At 43.6% G+C, this 12,434-nt stretch overlaps 1 protein-coding gene across 3 annotated transcripts in view; it reads left to right on the forward strand.

Moving 5' to 3' along the window:
- Window positions 1-1,764: 1,764 nt before the first annotated feature.
- TBC1D9B (TBC1 domain family member 9B) overlaps window positions 1,765-12,434 on the forward strand; it is a 92,380-nt gene continuing 81,710 nt past the window's right edge. For all 3 annotated transcript variants that reach the window (XM_063447903.1, XM_063447904.1, XM_063447905.1), the window contains exon 1: window positions 1,765-2,017. In XM_063447903.1, coding sequence (XP_063303973.1) covers window positions 1,900-2,017 — 118 coding nt within the window. In that variant the 5' untranslated portion in view covers window positions 1,765-1,899. The remainder of the gene's footprint in view (window positions 2,018-12,434) is intronic.

Here is a 12,434-nt window from a genome sequence, read left to right on the forward strand (position 1 = left end):
TACCGTGCACTATGATACAGCAACACACTATTAACACTCTCGCTAGACAGCTGAGCTTGCGCTATCTAACAAGATATACACTTTACTAACAATCTTTAACACATATACAATTCCAACTAAACTATTGGCCAGTACCTTGAATGGACTACCTAAAACTATGTACACCCGTTTTGGTTAGCCACACTGCCCAAGCACCACATATAGCGAACTAGAGGGCGGAATTTACAACAGAACCCTCTTAGTCTATTTACTCTATCAAAAATCTAGTGGGTTCCAAATTTACACGCCTTCCCACTTAGCCAAGATAGGTTGAGATCTAGCGAACCGAATTTACACAGACGCCGCTTAGTCTCCCGGTCCCTCCGACCTAGCGAACAAAATATACACCCTAGAACGCTAGTCTAGACAAGACACCGGTGTCCGGCTAGGGCTATTTATGCCTGACTCCAAACCAAATCAAACGGTCTTACTAAAGAGCGTTCGATTGAGCGGTGCGCCTTCGCTCCTTCCCTCCGACAGAGGGGGCAGATTCCATACACAGATTTAAACCCCTTTTGGGCCTACCGCACAATCGGTATACCCCTAGTGGGTCTGCCGTCTAAAACAGCAGTTGTCTTACCTCCTCGTTCCTGAACCTGAGTTCACACTCATCGACGGGGACACCCCAGCACTTCTTACGTAGAGGCCGATGATCTCCTGGACAACAGACCAGTGGCGCCGAGACGAAGGGAGGTCCACGCAGAAGTTCAGGGGTGCAGCCGTAGAGAACGTGGGCAAAGATAGACCGTCTCACGCCTCTGCCTCTCAGCTACCGTTGAACGATGAGCTTCCCGGCCAATGCACCAAATGATACAGGAGAAACTGACGGAAGCCAAGCACAGAGAGATGGACACAGGTTTCTTCAGGAAGGAAGAGATTCTTTATTGGATCACCGATCGGGACTCAGAGGGACTAATGTCACCAAAATACAGCAAGTTCTGAGCCCCGGACAATAGTGCAGGCTCCTTATATAGGCACATAACTCCTCCCATATTAAGCTCCACCCGCACATTCTCTTGACCAATCAATACAAATAAGAATTAACTTCCTGCTTGACCGCATGGCCTGTCCAGCACAATGGAGGAGGGGAATACTACATCCTGTATTCTTGCACATGCTCCGTACACTACTGATCGTATCTTGCCTCGTGCAACCAACTGATCGATACGTCAGCATATGCACGTACACATGCCACGTGGTAATCTAGGCCTACTAAATTTATTTTTACCGAGATTCCACCACAAGACAATGTGGCAATTACAGTGCAAAATAAATTCTGTAAACAAAAGATGGTCAAGGCTCAAAAAATGACAAAGCACATGCCCACAGTGCCCAAATCAAACATGCCAGAAATTGAGGTCATATTGCACATTTTGATTGTTACTTTTTAAAAAGTATTGATCAGTAAAATTAAAAACTGCTAAAGCAATTGTTAGGACTATAAAACATTACTACAGAAAAAAATGTATCTCTGCAAAGCATGCAAGCACAACAATAAAAAGTCATAAAATGTTTACGAAAGCTGTCAGGAATAACAAATAATTCACATTTCTCAATGATGGCCTTGCGAAATGGTTTTAAACACAATCATTAAAAATCTGTGTGTATAAAGTATAGTGAAAGCATATATTGCAAGATAATAAATCTATGAACAAAATTAATAATAAAAAAACCATGTAGGAGCTTGTAGGTGTTATACCGCAATGTTTCCAGCAGGTGGAGCTGTTTGCAATCGGCGGCCTGCGAGGCCTGCGCTCCGGACTTGGCTGTAAGGGGCGGCAGCAGAGGCCAGTACTGACCGACCGAGCGCTATGTGTCCAGGGTCCCCAGACTGACCAGAGCAGGGCCCGAACGGCCAGCATGTGGCTAAACCCGGAGGAGGTGTTGCTAGCCAACGCGCTATGGGTGACAGAACGAGCCAACCCTTTCTTCATCCTGCAGCGACGGAGGGGCCATGGCAAAGGCGGCGGCCTGACAGGTACCGGGGCCAGAACCGGGCTAGAACAGGACCAGAACCGGGGCTAACACTGCAATGCTTACACTCTGGGACTGTGACTGCACTGTGTGGGGCTAGCACCCTGGGACTGTGACTGCACTGTGTGGGGCTAGCACCCTGGGACTGTGACTGCACTGTGTGGGGCTAGCACCCTGGGACTGTGACTGCACTGTGTGGGGCTAGCACCCTGGGACTGTGACTGCACTGTGTGGGGCTAGCACCCTGGGACTGTGACTGCACTGTGTGGGGCTAGCACCCTGGGACTGTGACTGCACTGTGTGGGGCTAGCACCCCGGGACTGTGACTGCACTGTGTGGGGCTAACACCCCGGGACTGTGACTGCACTGTGTGGGGCTAGCACCCCGGGACTGTGACTGCACTGTGTGGGGCTAGCACCCCGGGACTGTGACTGCACTGTGTGGGGCTAGCACCCCGGGACTGTGACTGCACTGTGTGGGGCTAGCACCCCGGGACTGTGACTGCACTGTGTGGGGCTAGCACCCCGGGACTGTGACTGCACTGTGTGGGGCTAGCACCCCGGGACTGTGACTGCACTGTGTGGGGCTAGCACCCCGGGACTGTGACTGCACTGTGTGGGGCTAGCACCCCGGGACTGTGACTGCACTGTGTGGGGCTAGCACCCCGGGACTGTGACTGCACTGTGTGGGGCTAGCACCCCGGGACTGTGACTGCACTGTGTGGGGCTAGCACCCCGGGACTGTGACTGCACTGTGTGGGGCTAGCACCCCGGGACTGTGACTGCACTGTGTGGGGCTAGCACCCCGGGACTGTGACTGCACTGTGTGGGGCTAGCACCCCGGGACTGTGACTGCACTGTGTGGGGCTAGCACCCCGGGACTGTGACTGCACTGTGTGGGGCTAGCACCCCGGGACTGTGACTGCACTGTGTGGGGCTAGCACCCCGGGACTGTGACTGGACTGTGTGGGGCTAGCACCCCGGGACTGTGACTGGACTGTGTGGGGCTAGCACCCCGGGACTGTGACTGGACTGTGTGGGGCTAGCACCCCGGGACTGTGACTGGACTGTGTGGGGCTAGCACCCCGGGACTGTGACTGGACTGTGTGGGGCTAGCACCCCGGGACTGTGACTGGACTGTGTGGGGCTAGCACCCCGGGACTGTGACTGCACTGTGTGGGGCTAGCACCCCGGGACTGTGACTGCACTGTGTGGGGCTAGCACCCCGGGACTGTGACTGCACTGTGTGGGGGGCTAACACCCTGGGACTGTGACTGCACTGTGTGGGGGGCTAACACCCCGAGGGTTCTCCCTGCACAGGGTGTCTGTATCATTCATTACACCTTGTCTATTCCATTATTCTCAACCTGTGCGGTTTGTATTCTAACTTCTTGTTGCTATTTGTATTATTTATTGCCTAAATTTTGCATTTTGGTTTTCATTTCAATACAATTCGGTGTTTAGTTATTAACCGTCCCTCTCCCCACAGTGTGTTAATTATCTCTGTTCAGCGAACCTTCTGTTATTGTTGACATCCCATGTTATTGCCTCCATTCTGCTGCACCTACTGTGTTATGTAGTACACTGCCTCTGTATTTATTATTGTTTACAGTGTAGTGGACTATTTTGTTATTGTTTATATATTTCTGTCCATGCTTTGCTTTTTGAATAACACAGGGTCATTCACTAAGCCTAGAGTAGAGACTGGTCATTTTAGGCCACATTAGTTATCTTTAAACCCTTCTGAGTCTGTGAATAATACAGTAAGATTATGGCAGCAGTTTCCTGATCAGTTCCGGGGTTGTAACTTACTGCATATCTTGGTTGTAACTTACTCCATATTTTAATCCTTCACAGCCCAAGTGGAAATATTTCCCAAGTCTGCTATATTTTCAGCTTTGGCTATTTTACCCTAAAATTTTCAGTTCCCTGGTAGATTTTCCAACAATTCATGGTTTAGTGAATCGTCCGGTTGACATTAATATTGACTCAATATTTTGTTACGAAATCCAAAATTAACGAGTTAGTCCATGCACCATGAACACTTTTAAATCTCATTTAAAATGAGATTTCTAGGCTGGCTAATGTTAAATTACCACTATAGGCACCCAGACCACTTCAGCTTAATGAAGTGGTCTGGGTGCCAGGTCTATCTAGGATTAAATATAGCAGTTTCAGAGAAACTGCTATGGAAACTGCTATGTTTACCTATGGGTTAATCCAGCCTCTAGTGGCTGTCTCATTGACAGCCGCTAGAGGCGCTTCCGTGCTTCTCACTGTGATTTTCACAGTGAGAAAACGCCAGCATCCATAGGAAAGCATTGAGAATGCTTTCCTATGGACTGATTGCGCTCGTGCCGTGCATGCGCATTCAGCCGATGACGGGGAAAGGAGCTGGAGAGTCCCCACCACAGAGGGAGCCCGGTGAATGTTAAACCCCTTCCTCACCCTAGAGCCCGGCAGGAGGGGGACCCTAAGGGTGGGGGTGGGGGGGGGGGGGGGACCTAGAGACCCTATAGTGCCAGGAAAACAAGTGTGTTTTCCTGGCACTATAGTGGTCCTTTAATTCTGTGCATATTTTGCATCTGTCTAGCGTGCTGTGCAATAGTAGCATAGCCCTCACCGGAGCCTGTCTTGTAGTCATAGAGAGTGACGTCAGCTGATGAGGATAAGGCTGCAAGGAGAACCTACCTTCAATGTGGGATCGTAGATACGTTTTCCATTTTGTTTTCCTTTTGTGCTTTTAAGCGTTAATCTAACCAAAAGCAAAACACTGTTTTTTGGGGGATAGAGTAAACCCTTAAAGGTACACTATAGTCACCAGAACAACTACAACTTTATGTAGTAGTTATGGTGCCTCTAGCCTATCCCTGAAGGCTTTTCAATGTGAACACTGTCTTTTCAGACAAAATGCAATGTTTACATTGGTGCCTAGTAACACCTCTGGTGGCAGTCACTCAAACAGTGCACTGGAATGCAGTGTCTCCACACTATGTTTCCCATAGATATGCATTGATTCAATGCATCTCTATGTGGAGATGCTGTTTGGCGCAGCACAGTTTTCCTTTGGAAAAGCATTGGATTGGCTGTGATCATAGAAATTGATCATCTCAGCCATGGAGGCAGTCAGGCAAGGTCAGCTGCAGCAAGACCAGCCTGGCATCGGAAAAAAAGGGGGGCAAGGGACCTAATTAGACACAAAGGAACTATTGTATCTGGAATAAATGTTTGTATTCTGGACACTAAAATGTTTCTTTAACCCCTTAAGGACCAAACTTCTGGAATAAAAGGGAATCATGACATGTCACACATGTAATGTGTCCTCAAAGGGTTAAAGGAACACTGTATAGGGCCGTATAATAAAAAAATCCTTTACTTATCTGCAATTCTGGCGCCAAGACAGCTACTTTTCTGCAGCCTGGTCCGCCTCAACTAATGTCATCAAGCTTGTCCAATCAGATGTTTCTCATAGAAAATGCACATGCATGTCAATCGTTGTAATGCACCAATCAAATGCTTTTCATGGAGACTCATTGAATCCATCTTTGTGCAATAAGTAAAGGTGCCAAACATAAAGAGCCAAGTAAAACACAGCTCTGGACATGGAAGTACCATCTTGTGGTTGCCAGGGTATCAGCCATTGGATATGTGCTTATCCTGCAATGTAAATATTGCTGTAATTTCAGCCATGTTTTGTATTGGGAAAGGACACTGCAATCAGACCACTTCATTGAGATGAAGTGGTCTGGGTGCTTGCAGTGTCCCTTTAATATGTTGTTGTCAAATCCAACACTGCCAATTAATGCACTTGTGATCCACAATTTGAATGACTGAACTGTTTCACGGAATTAGAAATATTAAATTGCTTTCGCTTACCTTTCACTATTTCTATCGCTTGTGTGCCCATTTATTTATTTTTGTAGATAGTTTGAAATGTTATTCCCAAACTGTTAATTTTGCTGCATTATCTGGTAAATTGACATCAACTAGGATAAATTATCAAGCTAATGTGGGTAGTTTTTATTTTATTTTATTTTTCTTTATTTTAATTCTTTATTTTATTTGTGCATGGAATGTCACATGTAGCTCGCCCTGCCACAACAGCAAGAGCATGCAAAGTCGAACAAAGATTTGCATAAGTTAGGCAGTGGGATAGACTTAGCACATTTTTAGATAAGTAACGTTTGATACAGAGTTATATTGAAACTGATTTATCAATAGAAGTAAGAGCATAAAACAGGATTAGGGTAGTGAAACTTATCAAGCTGGGGTGTATATATGAGACATGCATAGTAAATCAGACATGCTCTATAGCAGGTAACTGCAGGAGTGGTATAAGAGAAAATAAAAAAGAAAACAAGAAATAAACATTCTACTGGTTAAGTACATTAAGCTTTTATTTTATTTTTTATTTTGACACATTTTGAGAATTTCCTCTAAATTGCTCCAGATATTCTCTGAGCTTCTTGCAATAAATCAACAAATTTGGGCCATATTAAAGGGTTAATGGCATTCTGGTAGCGTAAGCAGTCAAACCAATTACAAAAAGTTTCAAAACTTACCTGGGTCTTGCCTGGTGCCCATCACTGCAGCCTGACACTCTGGCACTGAGCTAAGTCTGCAGGTGCAGAGCCGTGCTCATTGACTGAGAGGGCACTGCTATCTGTATTGGTGCTTGGAGTGTTCCTTTAACTGAAATGGCAAACTTTTTAAACTTGTGTTTCTGCCGTACTGACTGTATTAACCCACCTGTTGCGCTAGTCTTACACAGAATAAACAAATAGCAGAACCTTTTTACTAGTGAGCTAAACAATCGCTAAGTCTTTATATGGTTAGGCTACTTGCATATTTCTTGGCTGGTCACACAACCAGCCAACTAGGAATGATTCCTGAATATGGATGCTTTGTAATTGGGGACTGGGCTGCATCTATTAGATTTAAACTTGGGCTAATATTTGTTAAACGTTTGCACACTTTAAAGAAATGCAAGCATATTCTTAACGCTATAGTTTTCTTCTTCCTATTTAGAGTTAAGGGCACACCTATTTGACATTAGAAAAAAAAAACAGGATAAAATCCAATTGAATCCAGTGTTTCTATATGATCAATGTTAGAGTACATTCAAAGTCCTCATGCAAGGGTAAGGATGTCCAACTTTAGAGAACAGAGTCTGACTTGTTGCAGCAAAAGCACCCTCTAGTGCAGGTTTCCCCACACTCCGGCCCTCAAGATGTTGCTGAACTACAACTCCCATGATTCTATGAATGAAATAGATAGGCTGAGAATAATGGGAGTTGTAGTTCAGCAACATCTGGAGGGCCGGAGTTTGGGGAAGTCTGCTCTAGTGGCTGGCCAGTTGTCACATTAGAAAAGTGGGAAAAAGGTCTACGGGGGACAATATTGCCATTCCTATTACTATAAGGGATGGTTTTTAACCTCCGTTATGCCCCCACCTGCCATGGACATGAGCTAAACTACTAAAAAATAAGCAGCTGGTGGGAATTTGTAAAATAACAGGGAATCCTGAAACAGCTAGATTATAGTTACAGTAAGCAGCTGCTCGTTTAATAGGTATGCCTCCAACAGTAGCATGGTAGGGGCTAGCTCAAGTAAGAGTAAAACCTCCCTTGTACTAATATGGTAGTCATATTGACCCTGATAAAAAAAAATGTATTTACTCACTTTTAAATGTGGCAGCAGGTCTGCTCTTGCTTGCCAGCCACCCCATTTAAAAAAAAAAAAAAAAAAAAAAAAGTGAAAATTAAATTGTGGGTGCAATATGTGCATGGTATACTGTCATATTTAAGAGTATGCACTATTTAAAATGCATATAAAATAATGTGGTTATTAATTTTGTTGTGTGTGTGTGTATGTATGTATATATATATATATGTGTGTGTGTATATATATTTCACCAAAAAGCAACTGCTCACCGGTCTTTAAAAGTTCCAAATTTTATTAAGTATAAGTTAAAAGAGACCAACGTTTCAGTCCCAGCTCGGGACTTTCCTCAGGGTAACAAAACAATATATAATGGTATCACATAAATGACAATATATAGTATGAAAGTAATTAAGTAAAACTCACCCGGGTGCAGAGTACTCATGATGGCCGTAATCCGGTGCACTTCCGGGTATGCGCGCGCATGCGTCAATGCGCTCCGCCCCCTTACGTGCACGTGATGCGTGCCGATTTCGTGAGACTGTGTATAAGGTTGCGTAGCAACCACCTATGCCAAACCACTGCGTAAATGTAACCCATGCAGTGTATGTCCTGGAAACAGTAACAGGAGAGGTAAATATGTGTTGCAAGAATAAAGTGCATATTGTGAAAAGAGATACTGTGTATACAATTGACAAAAGCGAACTAGTGTCTATAAAGTGCATAGTTGACTATGTACATACAGAAATCACTTCTCTATAAAACACAGTGTGTATAATATATGGTACAAAAAGACCACCGTGATGTGCACTGATAATAAGTGATGGCCCTTCAATTAATGAGGTTATATACAAGTGTGACTATACAACTATATTACATATTGCACATTACATACAAAACACAAATGACACAGCTATAAAAATAATAATAATAATAATGATGATAAAAAGAACACATTTATATACACATATATATATATATATATACAGTACAAGCTAATGGAGTTCAAATAAATGAATAATAAGGGATATTCTCATTAAGCCCTTTTGGTGCCAAAGTGCCCAGCTGGTATATCCAAAAGGCTTCCTTTTGGAGCAGCATCCGACCTCTGTTGCCACCCCTCTTAGGAGAAGGAATGTGGTCTATACTCACAAATTTGAGTGAGGATAGTGGATGCCCCTTCTCCAAAAAATGTTTGCCCACCGGTTTATCCGATTGGCCATCACGATAGGCTAGCCTGATACTAGACTGGTGGCCCCAGATACGCTCACATATAGGGGTTTCAGTTTTTCCCACATAGTATAGTCCACAGGGACATAAGGTGTTTTACATGAAATGGTATGCCTGATGTCATATATTTTATTAGTGTGAGGGTGGCTAAATTTTTTGGATGGAATCATGTGTCCACAGGTAACACATCCCAGGCATTGTATACAGCCACGTATATTGCTCTTTAGGGTCTTGGTGTAACTTTCCACAGCATCTGTATGTACCAACAAATCGTGTAGGTTTCTATTCCTTCTGTAACAGATCATGGGCGGTTCTTTGAAAATCCTGGGAAGTGAGTCATCCATTGATATCATTTGGAAGAAAATAAATGACTGAAGAGCTAGAATATGATCAAGCCCTGGAGTAAAAAAAAGAACTAAGTGGGCCTAACCCAGAGCAATAGAGAAAAGAGAGATCCCAAAGGTTAAGGTATTTGGAAGGGAGGACGAAGGTCCATCTACCAAATCACACTCAACTGAGGGTGTGCCCACATTGGAGGATACTAACTCCCCTGGTGTGGAAAGCAAAAAAATAATAAATCTTTAATAGAAAATTAAACACAATACACGTAAAGAGACTGTGTAAAAAATACACGGGGTTGGAGTCCAAAAGTAGGGACTGGCTCATAAGGCTGTATTATCGGTGTGGAAGGCAACAGGGTAGGTACAGTATAGATATCACTTTAAGAAGTTCTGTAAAGTACTTGGACCATGCAGCCACCTAGAGCTTAACTACATAAATTAGCATATAGCAAAGGAATGTCTGCGTGAATGATACAGATTATTGCCCAATCAGGTATATAGTGAGGGAATGTCTGTAAAAATGCTCCAAAGCTGCTTTTTAGGAGAGGTATCCAATAGACAGAGTGTCCTGCCCTGGAGTCTGAGACAAGCCCTGATCCTACTTGACAGGTAGTAATCAAATATTGAAAAAGGTAACTGATTACACTAGTGAGATAAATAGGGATCATGATATAATACAAGGGGGAAGTAAAGTCATAGTATCAGAAGAAAGCCCCTTGTATATAGATACCCAAATAACTCAAATTACCTAGATAATAGTCAGCCCCTAAGCTCATATAGTGAGGAGCTTTCAAAAAGGAAATTGCAGACAAAGTTGCAGCAATGAGTAAATAAGTTGCTTTTTACTTTCAAGGTGTTAGTATCCCAATTATGTTAATGAAAAAAGGGATACAGAGTAGCAGTGATATCAAGCAGTAAATAGGAAAAATAAATAGCTGCTGTATATATTGAGAGAAGGCTGCCCTAGTAGATGGATCCCGGAACATAGGGCTACCCCTGCCTCCCGAATCAAAAAGACGTCTCCCAACCAGCCAAGCCAAGCACCCACATATTCCCAACCCCTAGTGTAAACAAATTAAAATAAAAGCCTAAGTAAAGCATATAAATCAAAGAGGTAATTAGAGTATCTGGCTAGGTTCAGCGTCCTACTCGACGCGCGTTTCGGCGCTATGTGGCGCCTTTTTCAAGAGCGGTAATGAGGTCCCGTCACCGCCAAGGCTTTTAAAGGGGCTAGTGCCCGCCTCTCCCGTGACGTCATGGCCAATCATGTAAAGCCGCGTCACGGGAGGGGGAGGAGTTCAGGATTGCTCGGACCGGCAAATATTGTCGGCTGGGAAAACACATGTTCAGTAAACGTTAGGGATAATAATCCCTCACTTATGTGTATCCAGAAAATGGGTTTAAAGGGCAAATCCTTATATATTAAATGAAGCCGCAATTTTGGAGAGCAGAACCTACTCTCTTAGTATCATTCTAAGTTAAATAAAATAAAAAGTGCCTATCAAGGCTGAAATTATATAGAGTATGTACATAGTAAAACTATTTCTGCATAGTTAGAACCATGAGGAGTTGAAAATTTATAAAGACAGTACCAGATGTTGATGTGCCTTGAGAGTTGAAATTTACACACATAACCCATAAGTGATAGACATGGTGAAATAATTGTACATATATGTGTAAGAATGGTTATAGGAAAGGTGAAAAAGAGAACCCCTCATTAAGACCCTTAGGGCTTAGGGTCTTAAGTTAGTAAATCCAGAAAAATTCACTTTGTCTGAGGAATTTGTCATAGTCTCCTCGTCTGGGATTCTTTTTGACCAGTTCCAGGCCACAGAAGCGTAACCCTTTAGGGTCGCTATTGTGGTACTCACGAAGATGTCTAGAAATAGGGGTTTCAGCTGGATATTTACATGATCTGACGTGTTCTTGTATACATTTCTTGAGGGGGCGGAATGTTTTACCTACATATTTTTTGTTACATTCACACGTTAGTAGGTATACAACCCCGATGTGTTGCAGTTAAAGAAAGAGGTTATGGTAAAAGCCTCCTTTTCGAAGCTGTCTTTGACTATTTTAGAATCTCTTTTCATGAATTTACATGAAATGCACCTCCTGCACCCATAGGTTCAAGTTAAAGAAGTCTGGTACAGTTTTGAGATGACTCGGGGCCAGGAGGTCTCGTAGATTTTTTCCTCTACGAGCCGTAATAGAGACATTAGGGGCCAGTACTTGTTGAAGATGCAGGTCGCCAGTTAACAATGGCCAAAAGCGTCTGAGGGAGCTTTTTATATTTTCCCAACCTGCGTCGTAAGTAGCAATTAAGCGTATATTGTTATTTGAATCTTCTGATGTTTTAGGGGTGTCAACCCTCAGCAAGTCGTTACGATCTGAGTCAAGTGCTCTCGGATATGCCCGTTTCAGGCATCTGTTGGGATAGCCTTTTGCCTTGAAGTGACACCTAAGTTCTTTGGCCTAGATCTTGAATTCGTCAATAGTACTGCAATTGCGTCTGACCCTGAGGTATTGACCCGTGGGGATACCTTTTTTTGAGGGGTGTCGGATGGAAGCTGTCCCAGCTTAGAAGGTTATTGGTCGCCGAGGGTTTGCGGTAGAGAGTGGTATGTATTTTATTTTCATTTGTGATGGAGATCGTCAAGTCCAGAAAATTAAGACTTTGCCCCCCAAATTCATGCGTGAATCTTAGGTTTTCATCGTTAATGTTCAAGATGCGGACAAACTCATTGAACTCTTGTAGGTTCCCCAGCCACACTATGAGCATGTCATCAATGTAGCGACGCCAAAGATGAATCAGGGGAAGATATTGAGAGATTTCTATATGTTGAGATAATTCCATAACTCAGCCGACAAGGTAGCAGCATTGATCAAGGACTACTGGAAAATGATATCAACGGATGACTCACTTCCCAAGATTTTCAAAGAACCGCCCATGATCTGTTACAGAAGGAATAGAAACCTTACGCGATTTGTTGGTACATACAGATCCTGTGGAAAGTTACACCAAGACCCTAAAGAGCAATATACGTGGCTGTATACGATGCCTGGGATGTGTTACCTGTGGACACATGATTCCATCCAAAAAATGTAGCCACCCTCACACTAATAAAATATATGACATCAGGTATACCATTTCATGTAAAACACCTTGTCATTTACAAACTCATGTGTCCCT

This window comes from Pelobates fuscus, chromosome 3 (genome assembly GCF_036172605.1).
Source record: "Pelobates fuscus isolate aPelFus1 chromosome 3, aPelFus1.pri, whole genome shotgun sequence".
NCBI classification, from domain to species: Eukaryota; Metazoa; Chordata; class Amphibia; order Anura; family Pelobatidae; genus Pelobates; species Pelobates fuscus.